This window comes from Pelophylax lessonae (genome assembly GCF_965119305.1).
Source record: "Pelophylax lessonae genome assembly, chromosome: 4".
Lineage (NCBI taxonomy): Eukaryota > Metazoa > Chordata > Amphibia > Anura > Ranidae > Pelophylax > Pelophylax lessonae.
Window position 1 is genome coordinate 352,107,210 of NC_138771.1, and position 20,796 is coordinate 352,128,005.

Here is a 20,796-nt window from a genome sequence, read left to right on the forward strand (position 1 = left end):
ATCATCACCATATCCGTTATTAACACGGTTTTCACTGGCACTTATCACTGCGAAAAGTTAATAAAATTTATGACACAGTGTGCACTTTTGTTTATTTATTTATTAAGCAGTTACCTTTCTGTTTGGCACTGAGCACTTTGATTTTAAGGGGGTGCCTGTCAGCCCCCCCACCAGCTCTTTCTAGCACTTTATTTATCACTGACAGTCTGTCTATTTATCACTATTGCTTTTATGTTTTATGGGGGATACGTTTTTATAGTCTGCTCAAACAGGTAGCGCCTTATACAAACTTCTCCTTTCCTTTTAACATTTTTCAAAGTGTATCTATAGTCTTTTTCTTTTAAAATTTGGCACACAGTGTACCTGTTTCTTTTTTCTGCAGTTTTTTTTATTGCCAGTTTTTTCATTTTTATTTTACTGTGTCTCCGCTGGTAAGAATCACCCTCTCCAATTTTCTAGAGACCATTATCACCAAGCCAAAATATTATATTTTATGTCTCTCCCCGAAACAAGCGGTGAAGGGAAATCTTCCATTAGGGACACAGGTTCTGTTGACAAATGTCTAAAAAAGGATTTCTACTACTTTATAAAAATGTCCTCCCTGTTCCTCTTGCATCTCTGGTACAAGAAGTAAAGTGAAATCTTACCAACCAAACTTACGGAACAAAAAATAAACTGACAAAGGTTTTCATTCTTTCCCCACTATCCAAAAGTAAACACAACCATGTCCTGGCTATAAGTACACTTAACTTGAGTTGTAGTATTAACTGGAAGCTATAATAGTTTGGGGTAATGTTTTAAACTGACCTTTAATATGTACTTTATTTAAAATGGATTTTATAAAGAAATGCCATCCTACTAGCTTGCGCTCTGGAGCGGAGCACAGCTGTAGTTGAGACTGCCTCTCTCTACTTGAAAATCTGCATGACTCATTCAGGCTAGTATTTAATTTGAGCTTAAACTATTCAGCATTTTTTTAAGCAATGCAGTTACAATTAGCCTAGTAGACATGTGAAAAGGAGGCTAGAGCTTCATCTGAATTTTTTATGCAATATTTCCTGACTTAAAGTGAACACATTTTTGTTCTATACATATATATTTATTTTTTTCCATTCTGAACAAATTCCTTTTAATGTGAGATTTTTTACTTTAATGGCAGACGATAGATAAGTGGCAGTAAAAGCAATGAAAACGTCTGGAAACATGCCTCTGGGTTAAACTCTTACTGACCAGGCAGTGCACTGGTGTCACCCTATGATTTTGCTTAGCAGAGAATCACCATGTGTATAATAACGGAATTTTTGTAAAATCTTACCTGTAAAATTCCTTTCTCTGAGTCCTCCGACAGTCGCCGCCTCTTCATATTCGTCACATATGGGGGTATTAGACTTTGCTCCGAAGGAGTAGCTAGGCAACAGAATATGTTAACAATAAAGCTTTAACATATCCCACCCTCAAGGGGTGGTCCCCTCAGTCAATACCCTCCTACTTCCTGCAACCATATCTCAGTTTTAGTGGAATAGCAGTAGAGTATACATTCAAACCCCAAAAGAGGGGCGGGGGCGGCGACTGTCGGAGGACTCAGAGAAAGGAATTTTACAGGTAAGATTTTACAAAAATTCCGTTTTCTCTTACGTCCTCCGACAGTCGCCGCCTCTTCATATTCGTCACATATGGGGACGTCCCAAAGCAGTGCAAACATGAGGGGTGGGAAACGCATCCGCGCCGAAAGGCAACGCAGTCTCCACATCAAAGAAAGGAACCTTACCAAAGGAAGGAAACTAGCTGGGCAACAGCAAAAATAAGTGCTCAACAGGAGCAACAACCCAGGAAAAGACAAAAAACCAGGGGATACAAAACTTATCCCAACAGCCAGGAGTCCCCAACAAGGGACCCTAGGGAACAGCCGCACTCAGAACCTTGCGGCCAAAGGAAGCATCCGCCGATGCCTGAACATCTACTTTGTAGAATTTTGTGAAAGTGTGCACGGTCGACCAAGTCGCCGCCTTACACACCTGGGCTACAGAAGCCCCATGACGACAGGCCCAAGACGTACTCAGAGATCTAGTAGAGTGCGCCTTCACAGGCACAGGGGGAACCTTCCCCTGCAAGGCATAAGCCTGTTCAATGGTCTGCCTGATCCATTTGGCAATGGTAGAGGCGGAAGCCGCCATGCCCTTCCGAGGACCCTCTGGAAGAACAAACAAGGAGTCCGTCTTTCGAAAAGACTCAGTCGATTTAAGGTAAACCCTAATCGCCCGAACAACATCCAGAGAATGCAATCTCACCTCCTTAGGATGTTTAGGCTTCGTGCACAACGAAGGCAAAACAATATCCTCGTTAAGATGGAATTCCGAAACTCGTTTCGGCAGAAAAGAAGGATTAGGTCGCAAGACCACCTTATCCAAATGAACAACCAGGTACGGAGACTTGCAGGACAAAGCCGCCAGTTCCGACACTCTGCGAGCCGAAGTGATCGCCACCAAAAAGGCGACCTTTTTGGACAACATAGACAACGAGATCTCCCTGATCTGTTCAAAAGGAGCACGTTGTAACACAGACAGGACTAGATTCAAGTCCCAAGGGGGCAAGGGATCCCTCCTAGGAGGAACCAGATGCCGCACACCCTGAATAAAAGTGCCAACCAAGGAGTTGGAAGCTACGGGACGTTGAAACAGAACGGCCAGCGCAGACACCTGACCCTTTATCGTAGCCAGCGCCAAACGCTGATCGACACCCGTCTGAAGGAAAGACAGCACACGGGAAACCGAGTACGTGCGGGGTGAAAACCCCCTGGACTCACACCAGGCAAAATAGGCCTTCCAAGTACGGTAATAAACCTTTCCCGAGGAAGACTTCCTCGCGTTGATCAAGGTATGAACAACCTCTGGAGAGAGACCCTTCTCCTTCAGGACCTCGGTCTCAACAGCCAGGCCGTCAAAGCCAGCGACTGTAAAGCAGGATGGTAAATCGGTCCTTGAGACAGTAGATCGTCCCGAAGAGGCAGACGCCAGGGGGCGTCGACCGCCAGATTCACGAGGTCTGCGTACCAGGACCGGCGAGGCCAGTCCGGTGCCACAAGAATCACCGTGCTGCGTTCCGAGTGTAACCTGCGAAGGAACCGGGACAGCAACTGAATCGGTGGAAACGCGTACATCAGCCTGTACTGATGCCACGGGGCCACTAACGCGTCCGACGCGTCCGCCCGAGGGTCGCGCGTCCTTGCCACGAACCTCTTCACCTTGTAGTTGAGGCGAGACGCGAACAGGTCCACATCTGGAAGACCCCACTTCGCGCACAACATCTGGAAGACAGCCGGGTGGAGAGACCATTCCCCCTGATCCAGGGTCTGGCGACTCAGATAGTCCGCCTGCCAGTTCTCCACTCCCGGAATGTGAACCGCCGTTATCGCCGGGACATGAGTCTCGGCCCAAGACAGAATGTCGGCCACTTCTCGAGCCGCTCGGGCACTCCTGGTGCCCCCTTGGTGGTTGATGTAGGCCACCGCCGTGGCATTGTCCGTCTGCACCCGCACCGGGCAGCCCTGCAGCCGGTCCGTCCAGCGATGAAGACAGAGCCTTATCGCACGCAATTCCAGAATGTTGATCGGGAGGGAAGACTCCCCCTCCGACCAGGTCCCCTGGGCGGACAGAACGCCCAGAACACCACCCCAGCCCGACAGGCTGGCATCCGTGGTGATTATCGTCCACGAGATCGGACGAAACGACTTGCCCCCGGACACCAACGGGGACTGGAGCCACCACAGAAGGTTTTCCCTGGTGCGATGACTCAACGAGATCTGAAGATCCAGAGATTGAGGTCGCCCGTCCCACTTGGACAAGATCTCCGCTTGGAGACCCCGCGTGTGAAACTGCGCGAAAGGAATCGCCTCGAAAGCCGAGACCATCAATCCCAGACATCTCATACACGTCCGCAGAGACGAGTTCGGAACGTCCCTGAGGGACCTGACTTCCTCCTGAAGAGTCCTGAGTTTGTCTTCCGGCAGGAAGACCTTCGCCTGCACCGAGTCCAGTATCATTCCCAGATAGGGAAGACGAACCGACGGACTCAGAGTCGACTTTGGAACATTTATCGTCCAACCGAACTCCTGCAGAGTTTGCATCGTGACAGACAGGTCCTTCTCCAGACCCTGACTGGTCGCAGACCGAATCAGAATGTCGTCCAGATACCCCAGGACAGAAATGCCCTGGGCTCTCAATAATGCCAGAACCGGTGCAAGCACCTTGGTGAAGACCCGCGGAGCCGAGGCGAGCCCAAAGGGCAACGCCACGAACTGGTAGTGATCCTCCGCAATGGCAAATCGAAGGTAGCTCTGATGACCCTCGAATATGGGGATGTGAAGATACGCATCCTTCAAATCGATGGAGGCCATGAATTCCCCCGGAACCAGGGCAGCCACCACCGAGCGCAGGGATTCCATGCGGAACTTGCGAACCCGCACAGAGCGGTTCAGAGCTTTCAAGTCCAGAATTGGACGAACCTTGCCCTCCTTTCTGGGCACAGTGAACAGATTGGAATAAAACCCCCGAAATCTGTCCCGATGAGGCACCGGAACCACCACTCCCTGAGCCCTCAGGTCCCGCACCGCCAGGCGCAGATCCCGCAGGCGCTCTGGAGACAGTTGTAGATTTGAGGGAAAAAATCTGCTCTCTGGCCGAGAGAGAAACTCGATCTTGTAACCAGATCGAACGATTTCCAGAACCCATCTGTCCCGCACACGGGCCAACCAGGGCTGAAGAAAACCGAGCAAGCGTCCCCCCACCCCAAAACTGGGTGAGGGCGCCCCTTCAGGCCGAACTGTTATGGGCCGCAGGTCCGGATTGGCCGGACTTCTGTTTTCCAGACCAGGGCTTCTTCTGAGAGCCCTGGCCCTTGAACGGTTTGCCCTTGTAGTGCGGCCGAAAGGCACGAAAGGACCCCTGAGGGGGCCGAAAATTAGCATGCTTCTACCCAGAAGTCCCCTTAGCCTTGGGGAAATGGGGCAAGAGAGTGCTCTTACCCCCAGTAATCCCCTTAATCAACACATCCAGGGACTCCCCAAAAAGGCGAGACCCATCATAAGGCAGATTGGCTAAGGTTTTACGTGAAGATTGGTCCACCGACCAACATTTCAACCAAACCAGGCGGCGAGACAACACCGCCACGCTGTGCACACGCCAACGGAATCAGGTCCAGGTCCGCATCACACAGATACATGACACCCTGGTGGATCTGATCCACCATATCCAGGGTCGCCGCTGAGGCCGAATCGGCCACTAGGACGCGCCTAAGCATCTGCGTCCAACTTGCGATCGCCTGGGCCGCCATGAGAGAAGCAAACAGAGCCTTAAGCATAGAACCCGTAACAGAATAAGTATGACGGGCAAGAGACTCCAGTCTCCTATCCGTGGCATCACGGAAAATAGGGGATCCCTCTGCCGGGATCGCAGTGGCTTTGTTCAAAACCGCAATAGCATGATCTACTGGCGGAGGCACACACCACCGTTCATCAGTGGCAGGCGAGAAAGGATAACGCAGCTTAAATTTACTTGGTACCGCAAAAGGCTTGCGCAAACCGCGCCATTGGTCCTTAACAGCGCGCTGAAAATCAGCATTGCAGGGAAAGACCTGCGGCGTCCTGCGTTTTCTCTGCGTCCCATAAGCCGCCAAGGCAGCTGGGGGACACACCTCGTCCTGCAAACGTAGCGTCTGCTTAATGGAAGCAATCAACTCATCCATGATTGCAAGCTCTTCAGGCGAGCCAGGGGGAGAATTATCAACCCCCTCAACTTCAGCCTCTACCTCAGACCCCACTAGATCCAGAGAGGAGCGGGACCCCGATAGGGGGGTCCCCGCCAGAACAGCCCCATCACCTTCACCCTCAGAATCAGAGGACAGAGCAACTCTGGGCCGTTTAGTAGATTGAGCAGCCACCAGCATTTGCACCTGTGCAGCAAGGCCAGCCACAATAGTGGCCAAATCCCCCCCTGGGGGGGAAACAGCGGTCCCCTGGCTTTCCACCAAGACTGTGGGAAATTTGCCCTCCTGAGAATCCATTGCCCCTGTATGCCAGACAACCAAGGGTTAACTGCCCCCTTACAGCAAGCGCGGCAAGCACAGCCCACCGCACCACACTCAGGCACAATGAGACCCCCACAGGGAATATACAGACTGAATACAGGCAATGGAACACAGGAATAGAAGGATAAAACCTGAGGAGACTCCGCTGCTGCTGCTGCCTCGATCGGTGCTTCCAGGAGAGAGGAAGTGATGCTGCCAGGGCGCTCTATGTAAGCCTATGGAGGCTACAAGAAAATGGCCGCCGTGCATGTAAACCATGCGGCCGGAGCGGGCGCCGGTAAAATGGCGCCGTTTGGCGCCGAAATCGCCGCTCCACAGTGCATAAAATCACACACAATATCATCCCATAATATGGATACATGTTAGATCGCCGCAGCGATCGCTGTATATGCCCCAACATGCCATTAAAAACATGCCCCACAGCACACAGCTCCTCACACTGCCCAGCCTGACATACTCAGTGTCATACAGCTCCCCCCCCCCCCCTTGCAGCCCACAGCATGCAGCCGAGAGATAGGGAGACAAGCAGTGTGATTAAAGGCAGGTTACACAGTCCCAGACTGAGACCCCCCCAGACAGACAGGTCCCCACATAGATACACTTACCTCACAATGGCGTGGGGAACCCGCACAGGCGAACAAGCCGCTGCACATGAGGCAGGGAGAGTCGCTACTCAAGACGCACACAATGGCGGTTCAGAAACCGCACAGCGTCCGGTGAGGTAGCCACCTCACCAATCATCCCTGCACCGAACAGGGATGGGTCGTTCACCGTGCCAGGAGCGTTACCTGGCTGAACGCTCGATGGCAGACTGGGAAGCCACTGACCCACGACCTGCGACCAGGGGGATCAGCCCGAGACCCAGTCCGCATGATCCTCTTCGTCCGAAGAACTAACTAATGCTGACAAAAATAACAGCTAAGTAAAGGTAGAGAGAAAACTCAAACAAAATATCAAAAAGAAGAAAGAGTCTGGGACAAAAAGTCCCAGCACAGAGAGAGCCAGCCACTCCTGACAAGCTAGACATTAAAACTGAGATATGGTTGCAGGAAGTAGGAGGGTATTGACTGAGGGGACCACCCCTTGAGGGTGGGATATGTTAAAGCTTTATTGTTAACATATTCTGTTGCCTAGCTACTCCTTCGGAGCAAAGTCTAATACCCCCATATGTGACGAATATGAAGAGGCGGCGACTGTCGGAGGACGTAAGAGAAATGTAATTTTATCTCGAGAAATCAAAAACAGCTGTAATCCTGGCTGCCTGGGAAATGGAAAGCTGGAATGACTCAACTGTTCAAGTTCTCATGGTAAAGACAGAATAGAAATGCAATTCTGTGCTGTTCGCCAAAAGAAAATTACACACAGAATTATGGCTAATAAATTACTAAACATCATTTCTAAACATAGGAATTAAAGCTATTTAACAAAGAAAACATTTTTTTTACAAAGAAAAAGAAAGCTGGCAATCTGACAGTCTTTTTTTTTTTTGTATGCCAAAAGTAGCTGATTGTAGAGCCATGCAGATAACATTTACAGCTCTCCAAGAAGATTCCAACACTGATACTGTACAAATAAGGGTAATAAAATAGTGCTGGCACATTTACCCATAGGACAAAGAGTGATCTCTAAATGACCACAATATAATGAGAGCTGTGTGACATCTGTGGTTTTGTCTCAGGGACTAGGTTACTAAGTGTTTGCTTTGTTGCGTTCATTTTGGCGTATGCAACAACAGTAAACTCAGACTCCTTGGCCAGAAGAAATCTTGGCATTACATCTAATTTTGGCTTTAAATGTAACAACGAGTATTATTGTTTTCAATTATTCTGCACCACCAAACGTCGAAGTCCTGCACACCACAGAAATAAAAGACGACGTCTGCCAAGTGTTCACTTGTTTCACTTGGTGTTATAGGGCATTCAGGACATTATCAGACTCCTTATCATTTGTCAGTAACTAAAAAGCCGTTTCTGCACCTCCATCAATTCACTTCTAGATCTAAACTACAGGCAGATATTTACAAAAAAAAGGCAGCTGTAAATTCCCTTAAAATAATTAAATGTATTTTTACATACAGATAGCATACTCTAATTACTTGGATCTGTTTAGATACCAGGCACACGTCATTTCTTTGCAGAAAAAAATGTGATTTTTGTACTTCTCTGAGTTGATCGACGAACACAGCGCTCCATAAATCATAACTACTGGGTTATTTTGCCTCCTCCAGGAGTAGGACTAGGCAGAAAAAAAAAACACATGACTAGAAGTATCAGAACTTCATAGAGAGGTGGGTGCTGTGTCCGTCGATGAACTCAGAGAAATGGATTTTATGGTAAGTACAAAAAATCCCATTTTCTCTTTCGTTCATCGACAGACACATTGCTCCATTATTCATAACTAATGGGACATTCAAAAATAGTGCCAAAACGAAAATGAGGGGTGGGGAAAATAACCAAAAGCTAAACATAAGTGCCCTTAACCAGGACAAAGGAACCTTAACTGCGTCACAGGAGCCCGGTCTGAAAAAATAAAAAAAGTTTAAAGAAAAAACACCCCTCAAGAGGGAACAGCCCCTCTTAAACAGCAGCCTGTAAAACTTTAAGGCCAAAAGAAGCATTCGCAGATGCCAAAGTATCTACCTTATAGAATTTTGTAAAGGTATGCACCTACGATCAAGTGGCCCAAGAAGCACTCGGCGCCCAATTAGAATGCGCAGACAGGGAAATGTGGAACCTGCCCTTTAATGGAATAGGCCTGAGCCACCGTCTTTCTGATCCATCTGGAGATGGTAGCCAAAGAAGCAGCTAGCCCTTTTCTTGGTCCATCCATAACCACAAAAAACCGAGTCTGACCTCCGAAAGGACTCAGTAGCTGCCAGATACACCCGAATCACACAAACCACATCCAAGTTATGCAAAGCAAATTCCTTGGGATGAGCCGGCTTGGGACACAAGGAAGGCAATACAATGTCCTCATTCAAATGGAAGTCAGAGACAACTTTAGGCAGGAATGATGAACAGGGACGAAGAACCACTTTATCCCTATAGACCTCCAAATAGGGACTGCGACAGGATAATGCCACCCCCTCCAATACTCTGCGGGCTAAGGTATTAGCCACCAAGAAAGTCACCTTCTGGGATATCGTAGACAAGGGAATCTCCTGAATATTCTCAAATGGAGGTTTCTGGAGAACCGAAAGCACTAAATTTAAATCCCATGGCGGCAAAAATTACTGTACAGGTAGAGCCACATGTCGAACCCCCTGAATGAAGGTACGAACTAAAGGGTGCGTGGCTAGGGGTCGCTGAAAGAAGATTGCCAAGGCAGACACCTGACCCTTGATGGTACTCAAGGCCAAACTCTGATCAATGCCCGTTGAAGAAAGGTTAAGATTCGAGCCCCAGAAAAGGATCGAGGATGAGCACCAACCGACTCACACCAATGTACGCTTTCCACGTGCAATGGTATATCTTGCTGGAAGACGACTTCCTCGCCTTCACCATAGTAGGGATCACTGATCCAGATAAACCTCTATCCCTCAGAACCTGGCTTTCAATAGCGAAGCCATTAAAACCAGCGACTGTAAAGCAGGATGGTAGATTAGCCCTTGGGACAACTGAACTGGTCTTCTCTGAGAGGAAGCCCCCAAGAGACATGTACGGCCACCAGGATGATTGGAAGATCCTTGCTCTTAAATCCTCGCAGGAACTGCGGAAGAAGCCTGAGTCAAGGATGAAACTGGCCTTACCGTGGCCCTTGGATGTCTGCGGCGTCTGACAGTGACGCCGCGACCTCGTCACAAACTTCGGTATCCTTCTGTGGAGCCGAACCTGCATGTAGGACTATGCAAACAGAACTGTCTTGAAGGTGAATACCACCAGACTCAGAACCTGTTTGCAAATCAGGAGAGAGAACAGTCTGTGTGACAGCAGCTGGTGAATCACGGCTGACACTAAGGACTGCAGGACCTCCGTCAGTGCAACCATGGGAAGCTGGGGTTCCCAGGGACCAGCCACCTCCATGATGGGATCAGTGGGGGAGATGTGACCCTGAGGCTCCATATGGAAAGGAAGACATTGCAGTACAAAAACAATCTTTTGGCACTACTAAAGGATCCCCTCAAGGCTCAGGGTACCTATAAGCAAAGAGAGAGATAAAAGGGACCCCCAAAGAGCGTCGAGAATTCAAACTCAGTATCATCATGGACGCCATCCCTGTTCATATGTCCCCGGCACAGGAAGAGGAAACTGAGGAAGATGCAGAGATTCGGCAGCCCCACAAGGCTTCAGTCGTCTCCAGCGTCTCCCGGACTAAGGGAAAATGGCCCTGTGACATCATCCGGCTACACAAACATGGCTGCCAACCGGAGACCAGCCAGACTAAGGTAAAATGGCCCTGTGACATCATCGGACTACACAAACATGGCCGCCAACCGGAGACCAGCCAGACTAAGGGAAAATGACCACCATCAGCTACAAATGCTGGAGCATGCTGCCAGGATCTTCCCTGTGCCCTCTGCAAGGGGATTCCCCTGAAGGTAGGACACATGTTAGGGGAGACTCCGCTGTGCACTCTGCACCAGTCTCTGCACTGGAACCCCCCCCTGCACTATACCCATACTGCAAACAGTAGGGCATGCAACTAGGGGTCTCCTACACTGGGACCCCTCCAGACTACCAGGGCAGGAAACACACTATGCCATGACCCTTACAGAGTGGGATTAGTTGGGGGGGACCCCAGGAGTCTCTGCTGCATTCTCTGCTCTGGCAGCTCCACCAGACTCTAGGTCCAGACAAGGAGGAAAGGGAGTGGGGGAAGCCCAGATCATTGAGGGATTTAAGAATGGGAGGAGGGAAACTGCAGGCAGGTCCGACTGTCCCTGAAGGTTACCCACATCCACCCAAAAAAAAAAAACACCAAAAGGGCAGAGGGGGGACTGTACTTATACTTCCATGGTGCCGGTAAGGCTCCAGACAAAATCCTCGCCACCAAAGTAGAGGAGCTGTCGGGCAAGGGACCGCTGTGAGTTAGATCCAAGCCCATTCGTATGCGACCCTGCCAAACATTTAACTCGCAGACCAGCCTCTGTCGGTTAGGCTATGTCGCGGACAACCTAGCGCGTAGCAGCAGTCTGCATGCACTCCCTGGCTTGGGGGACTACTGGATTTAGATTATCCAGCCCGTCGCTCAGCCTAGCAGTTGATTGTACATCTCCCAAGAGAAAAAACAAAAAAAAAGATGTAAGGAAGGAGAAGAAAATTGCTAGGACCAGAGATCCCAGTCGGGAGCTTAGGTCCCTACTTCTGACTGGACAGATTAAAACTGATTACCTAGAGCAAAGAGGGGGGTTCTATACCAAACTGAGGATGGCCCATGGGCGTAGCCAGGTGTTTTTTGTTCTGCCTAGTTCTACTCCTGGAGGAGGCAATATAATACAGAAGTTAAGATTTATGGAGTGCTGTGGCTGTCAAACAAAAGAGAAAAACAAATTAAATCTGTGCTAATAGTGAAAAGTTGAAAAAAAAAAGCTGCTGAACACAATATCCTGACACATGACATAAAAGAAACAACATACAAATAGTGCAGCCCTAAAGTATATAACAAAAAAAACATGCAATAAACATGTAATATATATACATTTTGATTAAAAAAAAAAAAACAACTTTATACAGTACATATATGGTCCCAAAACAATTTTTTTATGGATATCTCAAGATGATATGTTAGGATGGGGATTCCCACATGCTGTGATAGTAGTAGAAAGCAAGACAGGGTAGGTGTGAAAGTCTAGATTGTTGAATATCCTTCCCTTTCTCAGGGTGTAGTGGCATCAAAGGGAACTGGGCAGGTGAATGTCGTAAACACTGCCCTGTTGATCCGGCCGGGATCAATCCGTATTGAGAGGCATGCAATAAAAGGTAATCCACAAAGTGTGATTTTGTATTAAAAAGCCAATCACATAGGTAGAAATGTTAAAAGTATGTAAATCACAAAATGTTCCTTATCCTCCATAAAGTATGATGGCTCTTCCCTATGTGTTTCATCACATATGACGTTATCAGGGGTACGCACACACACCATTACCACGCCTTTATATACAACCCATCACTTCTTGCACATCAACAGCCAGACCTGAAGTAATGACAGCACTAGCAACTCCTGATCAGATTCTGCTACATGCACACGTGCCGAAAAGGAACATGCTTACAGAAGAAGAGAGCACAGTTTGCAAAATTGATGACTTGTAAATGTGTTGCTACTCCTTCACTATTCAGTCAGAGGGCAGGAGGGTGACATCTCTGTATTCCTTAACTATAACACAGATTGTTGTGGCACTCTATAGCGGGAGTCAGCAACTAGAAGATCGGGGACAAGTGACTGGTAAAACACAGTCTGGGCTTGCTGATCCACCATTCCAAAGCATCGAACACAGTGCAATGCAGAGAGACTACTTGGAAGGTTGGAGCTGTAGTAGGGAGCAAGAGCTGCATAAGCCTATGCCTCCTCTGTAGTACTGGCTCCTGTACCATTTGGAGTGATACTAACTGCACTCCACCTCTTATCCCAGCTAGCAATCTCCAGAGTGGTGCCAGCAGCAGGAAAGAAGAGATCTTCAGTCAGTGTGAAGCAATACAATGGGTATAATAGTATAGAGCTGCTTTCACACTGATATGATGCAGTTTACCCACACTGAAGGTGCAGTGCAGTGTACCTGAAGCTTTCCTGCGCTTAGCTATAGACTTCAATTATATCCTGCGGGTTTGGTGCACTTTCTGAATGCAGGGGTTTTGGTGTGCTTTTTGGAAGAGCACCACTCCTGCAGGATTTAATAGAAGTCTATGGCAAAGTGCAGCAATCGATCAACTTTTCATGAATGGGCTTGTTAGAAAATCTCCCTCGAACAGCACCTGCAGCTAATGGGCTGCAGTGTTGATCACTGTATTCGGACAGTAGGAGAATCCCACTGTTAGAATACAAAATACATTGGGGAGGATTTTGAACTTCACCTCAAATGTGTGGATGGGGAAGTTGGGGATTAATATATGGTTAGCTTAAAGTGGTTGTAAACCTAAGAAAATAAATTTGAGCAAAGCATGTCCTTCTATACTGTGCACTAGCCTCTATCGAAAGTACTGAGTGTGATTTCTCTCTGTGGTTTAGTTCCTCTGTTATCTCTATGAGCAAATTTTGACAGCTTTTTCCCACACCAAGAGAAAAAAGGTGGCGGGGGAGGGAGCTCCAATACACAGCCTGTGATTGATAGTCACAGTGTTAGGAGGGGTGTGTCCCTTCCCTCCAATCAGGCTCAGAGCTCTCCTCACTAAGCTTCACAGTGTAACCTTAAGTCCCTATCCCCTGCTTTGTGTTGCTGAGAGATGCTGATAGATTCTGTGTAAATTCTGTGTTGTAGGAGACTGTAGTGGAGAAAGGACTGCAGATAAACAGGTAAAACGTACGTAAGATGATTTGTTTCATCTCTGTGTATCCCCTGGGGCTTGTAACTTTACTGAGTATATGAAAGGGTTTTCAAACACTTTAACACCTTTCAGCCCAGCCTATAGTACAATGATGGCCAGGAGTGAACACTGTTGTTCTGGGAGGACATCATATGATGTCCTCCCAGAACGTGCCTCTCACATGGCCGTGATTTGTCACCAGCGTTGTCCACCTGACAAAGTTGATGACTGATCAATGTACTGGCTCACAGCCAGTACCATGTGATCTCTGTGACCAATTACAGCAGATCACATGACAATTGAAAACATTAAATGGCTTCCTTTCATGCCATCCATTATATACAATTGTTTTGCTAGCAGTGACTGGTTACAGCGATTACATGGTACAGATAGGACCAATCACAGCCCATCTGTACCATGCAATCAGTTTTGACCAATCACAGCTAATCACAACAAGACACACAATGAACCAGTTTCATTCAGTAAGGGCTCTTTCACACTTGTAGTCCATCAAACAGACTCCGCTTTTCTCAGCGGGGGATCGATCCGCCGATCCTCCGCTGAGCAGGAGGATGACAGCTGTGTCTCCGCGCTGTGTGCGGAGACGCAGCTGTCAGTTCCCTATGCATCTCTATGGGGGAAATCGGATGGGAACAGACCGGTCTGTTATCATCCGATTCGATCCGATGGACGGATGGAAAATAGGGTTTCCATCCATCCAGATTTGACGGATTGGATCGGGTCAGATGTCAGCGGACATGTATCCGCTGACATCCGATGCCCCATAGGAATGCATGGGGGGGACCGTTCAGATCCGCCAAAAAAACGAACAGTCCGCCTGTGTGAAAGGGGCCTGAAACTAGTTGCTTATACCAATGAAATTCACAATCATAATGTGTAAAAAACAAATCGTAGTACAGTGCTATTATGGTAACATTGTTGTGCTTTGGTCACAGTGTGTTAAAAATTGTAAAAAAAAAAAAAAAAAAAGAAAAAAAGGAAAAAAATGTTAATAAAGAAAAAAAAAAAAAGGAAAGAAATTATTATTTTCTTTAAAAACTGTCACTGGTGAAAGTACGCAAAAAATAATTTTGTGAAAAAAAAAAAAACAAATTTCTTCATTTTCCAAATAATTATGACAAAAATATTACAACTTCAAAATACTCACCATGCCTCTTACAAAATACCTTGGATTGTCTACTTTACAAAAGGGGTAATTTGGGGGTATTTGTACTGTTCTGGCGTTTTAGGGCCTTAAGAAATGAGATAGGCCGTCGGTACATAAGGATTGATCAATTGTATATATATATATATATATTGTATAATATATACAGTGGGTACGGAAAGTATTCAGACCCCCTTAAATTTTTCACTCTTTGTTATATTGCAGCCATTTGCTAAAATCATTTAAGTTCATTCTTCTTCCTCATGAATGTACACATAGCACCCCATACGGACAGAAAAACACAGAATTGTTGACATTGTTGCAGATTTATTAAAAAAGAAAAACTGAACAACTGAAATATCACATGGTCCTAAGTATTCAGACCCTTTGCTCAGTATTTAGTAGAAGCCCCCTTTTGATCTAATACAGCCAGGAGTCTTTTTGGGAAAGATGCAACAAGTCTTTCACACCTGGATTTGGGAATCCTCTGCCATTCCTCCTTGCAGATCCTTTCCAGTTCTGTCAGGTTGGATGGTAAACGTTGGTGGACAGCCATTTTTAGGTCTCTCCAGAGATGCTCAATTGGGTTTAAGTCAGGGCTCTGGCTGGGCCATTCAAGAAAAATTTAAGGGGGTCTGAATACTTTCCGTGCCCACTGTATATAAAATCTGTGGACTCTATAAAACTTTCCTACAGACCAAATAATAAAAACAAATTTTGGTTATTTTAACCAAAGAAATGTAGCAGAATACATTTTGGCTTACATGTATGAGGAAAAAATTATTTCTATTTATTAACCGCTTGCCGACCGCCGCACGACTATTTACGTCGGCAGTCAGCCCCTCACAGGCAAAGCGACGTAGGGCTACGTCGCTAGCCTGTGAGGCTCTAGGGAGCGAGTGCGCGCCGCCGGAGGCACGCTCCCGCGCGGTCACGGACCCCCCCGCACGTGTGCCCGTCGGACCCGATGTCCGCCGGGCACTCGCGATCGTCCGTTACAACGGAAGAAAGACAGGCGGCTAATCTAAACAAAGCCACAAAGCCACCAGATCAATTTTCCAGGTGTTTAATTGACTTGATGCTATACTCCGATTAAAAAGTGTTCCTTTATTTTTTTGGAGCAGTGTGTATATATATATATATATATATATATACACACACACACACATTACATATACTTTTTTTTTTATCCAACAGGAATGATTTAAAACTTCTGGCATTGTTGTCTTTGGCCCACTGGGGAGATTTCTCATCACTTCCTAGTTTCCTGGTTAGAACATTGGAACCAGAACAGGAAAAATGTGACAATCTCCAAAGCGGTAACAGACTGTAATAAAAGCTGACAAATATTCTAGCCTACTCCCTTTCTATTAGAAAAGTGCTTTTATATCAATGTTGCCCTCCCTTCCTGTCTCAGTGACAACATAGTTCCGAAGGGATGGATCAGAGCCAGCAACCAGGAAGCTGAGGGTTACTAGCATACTAGAATGCCCCAGTTTTAGGTGTCTCAGACTGTTCTACAAGAGATCAGGGGAGGTAAGCAAAATCCATGAAGAAATAAACACTGAAATTGTAAGATGCATTTCAAGCTGTTTGCTCCATTCCCATTTCCAATAAATATGTTGCCCTGCGTTTATGCATATCAAGGAGAGAGGAGGAAACATGAGGCATTTCAAGCAATCTTCTACTAGTTCACTTTAAATAATAACTATATCAAAAACGATTGAACAAAGGTATATGCAAGAGTCTTATTCAGAACAATAAAATAAAAGAATGTAATAAATTACGTTTATTACCACAAATTATTTACTAGCCACCTATTTCATACATTTTGTTACTAAAAATCCAACTTCACTGTATCCTGGAGTAGGTCTTGCTTAATCTGTCATGACCCTTTGACATGAAAGTCCTTCAGTGGAGATTAACAGCATGCTTAATGGAGGGACCGGTGTTAAATCAGGGTCTAGCATATAAATTGGGGACCACTAATATATAATAAAACTAAATCAGAGAGCCACACAGAGGAGTTATGGTGTAAAGGCATAAATAAAAAAAAAGGCCACCTAAGATCAAACCATAGCAACATTCAGTCCCCACTATGCAGGAAAAACCAAAAGGAAATATGCCCATGGTACTTTTATGAGTGGTGCTCAAGAAAGGTCCAACAAGGTGTTAAAAATGTACAAAATGTATTACAAATTATGAAAAACAAAAAACACAGTAGTGTAATATCCATAATTGCTGAAACATGTGATTATGGTGTTCAGACATTTGAGAGTAGACTGAGGGCAGTTTGAGATAAGGCTAAGGTCAGTTTGAATGTACATGGTTCCATAAAATCCAATTCAAAACATTCCAATAATGTAGGTATTAACAACTTAGTATGTTCAGTAAACTCCCCTGCATGCAGCAGACTCATATGACTGCTGCTTCTGTAACAAGTGCCCAGCTGGATGTAAGAAACATACATGTAGGTGGGATTTATCACCTGGCCATTCTAAATAAGCTAAGTCCACAGTAGGCCCCACTCACAGTGCAGCAGGCATCTGAAGGCTGGATTCACAACATGGCTATGTAGCGCATTGGGAGGATTACTGAGAATGCCAAGACACAGTACTGGGTTTTTTTTTTTTTTTTTTTATCCTTCATAGTTATCATATAAGATGGCTTATAGGTTCACTTTGAATGACAATTACTTTAGAGGAGATTTAGGGCAAAATAGTACACCTTTAAGGGGAGCCTGCCTGTTCTGTGAATGAATGAACTACAAGTCTTGTCTGCCACTGCCTGCTTGTAGTTCTCAATGAACTGCAACGGTGCTGGTGAGTGCCCTCACAGTTCATTAATTCTTCCTGCTCTTCAGTAATTGTCTACCTGTACAGGAGGTACAGGTAGACAGCTGTACTAAGAGTCTGCAGGAGTTTGACATTGCACCCAAGATCTGCTGATTTTAGGTCCAATGCTTGTGCAGGGCTCCTAAGAAAAAAATAAATGCACATTTTTTTACCTGCAAAAAAATGTGCATTCATTATTTATTTTTTTACAAAAGTGAACTTAACCGTTATATATTCTATTCGTCCAGAAAATTAGGTTTTTATAAAGAAATGGAATACATTCATCGTCTTACTTTTTGGCAAATGAATGATTCATTTAAGAAATTACAAAAAAAAAAAAAAAATTGTACACGTTAAGGAGGAAATTAAATGACTGTACTTTTGATCTAGTAGGTTTACATTAACTCAAATGATGTGTCAAAATAATGCATTTGCTGATTAAAACCCACAAATTTATGTACAGTGAGATCCTGAAAATCTGCACTGCTAACAAGGATCACCAGGTCGTAAACTGCAGTGTTGGCAGGCAAAAACAAGGAGGTCTTAAAATGTTAGAGTGTCTACAGCTGTCAAGTACCAGGCACGAGACATAATTCTAGTTCAAGGTGACTTCTCAGAATAGTTAAGTCACTTAATATATAACACAGCTTAAGCATTTGTTTTTATGGAGTGGTTTTTATTACCGTCCAATTCTATCATCCATTTGGCATGAGCTCAGCAGGAGGAATGTAAAGAAAAAATACAAATTCACAAGAAAGTGGAACATGACCTCTACTAAGTCGTCCACTGCTAACAAACCATTTGTTTCCTATTAATTCAAAACCCTGGCTGGACAAACGTATCAAATACGTTGTTAACAGTCTCATCTACCTCCGCCCAGGTTAAATTCAATGCATGACTCAGCAAAGGAAAACTGTCCAGTCCTAGAAAAGAATGATTCAGTGGTAGAGCAAACAAATTATGGTCAGATGTAACCTCACTGCATTTGGAAAAATCCACAATGGGATGCCTTTTTTGTATTTAAAGATTACCAAGAGTCCAAAGGAATTTACTGTAAAATCGTTATCTGTTGGCTAACTGAATATACAGTATGTTGTGTGCAAGCTTTGGAGAATATTCTGTCCTCATTGCCAGACATGGTGCCATAACAAAATTCATATTTTTTGAATGCTTACACTACAAATATATTCAGTTTGTCAATAAAAGGTATCACGTACACCTTTACTTTCTTACTACTATACTGTACAGCATATGGTAAATACAGTGCCTCAAAGTGCGAAAAGTATTCAATTAATTGCACCACTATGACCAGATACTTCTCAGTTCCACAGCTTTCACTTACCTTGGTAATAGGCTGGTTATATTCTTGGGGTTCAGTCTGCAAAAGATATTAAAGGGGAGCATGAAACAGTAGTGGCTTTTCTGAAAACATGTCAAACAACTTTGTTCAGACATGGAAAAGTACAGGAGGATGACAACAGTCCACCACCACAACTACTATCAAGATAGCCTTGCATTCATTCCAGGTTAAGGTATGTTTGCTGCCAAAGAAGAAACCGCTTTCTTCTGCTTCAGATATAAATTCCACATGCAGCTAAGATGATACACACCCTGCAGCCATGCTAGGTTCATGCCAATATACACAGCCAAGTAGCAAGTGTGATCTTTCTATTTTGGCTATACTGTATACCTACAGTACCAAAAAATTAGAACAAATTTAAACAAACGTATGCACCAGCCACGTTATCTCTGTTGTCATGACCATCCCTCCTGCCTGCTGAATCTCTTTTCCATCCCCTCCCCTCTTTTGGTGTCATATCACAGAAAGGGGTGCCAAGTATAATTTCGAAATAAAAACGAAAAAAAAAAAAAAAACCCTACACAAAACAAAAACCCTACTACTGGTGTAAATTAAGCAAAATCACCATAAAAATGTCTTAAAATGCAGCATTCTTCTGTGAATGGGATATCTGAGCCCTCAATGGATGCAGCAAGAATGGTTCCCAATATATACGCAAATAAGGAGATAAGCTTAAATGAAGTCAAATGTCAGTATTTTAAAATCTACCTCAAGCTTATATGGCCAAGTATGGTTCAGTATGTAAAGAAAAAAATATGACAAACGCTGGCCCTATTTGATAAAGTTGAAAAGAATGCTCTGTTACCCAGAACTACTGCCAGGCTTTACATGGGTACAGCCTCTGAAACAGTCACTATTGAAGAAACATGGTACTGGGAGGTAACAAGTGGGCACGATCTGGTATGTTTTATGAGCTTCCTCCGGTTCTGGTGACTGCAAGGCTTTTCTTTTTTAATAAAGACATTATTAAAGATAACATATTTGCTCGATTCTATTCAGAGTTCATGCTCCTGTATACATTTAAACTGTAAGGATCTTTTACCCAAATAAAGATTATTGATGGCTAATAGCTTTATGACAATTTTAAGTCACTCTGGTTTGGTGAAAGTTGTGGGATTGTTTCCTTCATCATTCTGTTGGTAATATTTGACCCATTTTATTACTTGTGCACTGGAGTGCTGTGTTTATTTTGCTACTAGAAAACCTTAAAGGGGAGATCCACCCAAAAAGGGACTCTCCGTTTGGAGTTTGTACCTGGTTTTGACAGGTATCCGCTCCCACTTTCGGCGCAGATCGCCGCAGTGAACTGAGCTGGAAGTTTGGCCCCCGCCTTCCTCCGCAGTCTTCTGGGACACATCACAGGTCCCAGAAGACTGCGGGACCATTCACAAGGCAAGGCACAGCGCATCTCGGGCATGCGCAGTAGCAAACAGGCTGTGAATCCGCAAGGCTTCACTTCCTATTTCCCTTACTAGAGATGCCGTCGCCTGCACCCGAAGCCAATTGAAGAATCGGCTTGGGTGAGGAAAACACGGGGTCCCTGGACAGGTGTAATATAAGTGTCCTTATATTAAAAGTCAGCACCTACAGTATTTGTAGCTGCTGACTTTATTTTTTTTTTTTAAAGGAGCCTGGAGCTCCTCTTTAACCACTTCTGGACCGGAAGGTTTTACCCCCTTAATGACCAGGCCATTTTTTGTGATACGGCACTGTGTTTCTTTAACTGACAGCAATGCTGTGCTCAAATAAAATTTATGTCCTTTTTTCCCCACAAATACAGCTTTCTTTTGGTGGTATTTGATCACCTCTGCGATTTTTATTTTTTGCGCTATAAACAAATAAAGAGCAATAATTCTAAAAAAATAAATAAATATTTTTTATTTTCTGCTTTAAAACATT

The 20,796-nt window shown here is 45.2% G+C and overlaps 1 protein-coding gene across 3 annotated transcripts in view; it reads right to left on the minus strand.

The window, feature by feature from the left end:
• The window catches only part of ARHGAP26 (Rho GTPase activating protein 26), a 771,897-nt gene that overhangs the window by 137,728 nt on the left and 613,373 nt on the right, over positions 1-20,796 (minus strand). For 2 of the 3 annotated variants that reach the window (XM_082255673.1, XM_082255672.1), the window contains one exon: positions 18,880-18,915. The exons of the other annotated variant lie outside the window; for it this stretch is intronic. In XM_082255673.1, the coding sequence (XP_082111799.1) occupies positions 18,880-18,915 (36 nt within the window). The remainder of the gene's footprint in view (positions 1-18,879; positions 18,916-20,796) is intronic. 3 annotated transcript variants of the gene reach the window in all.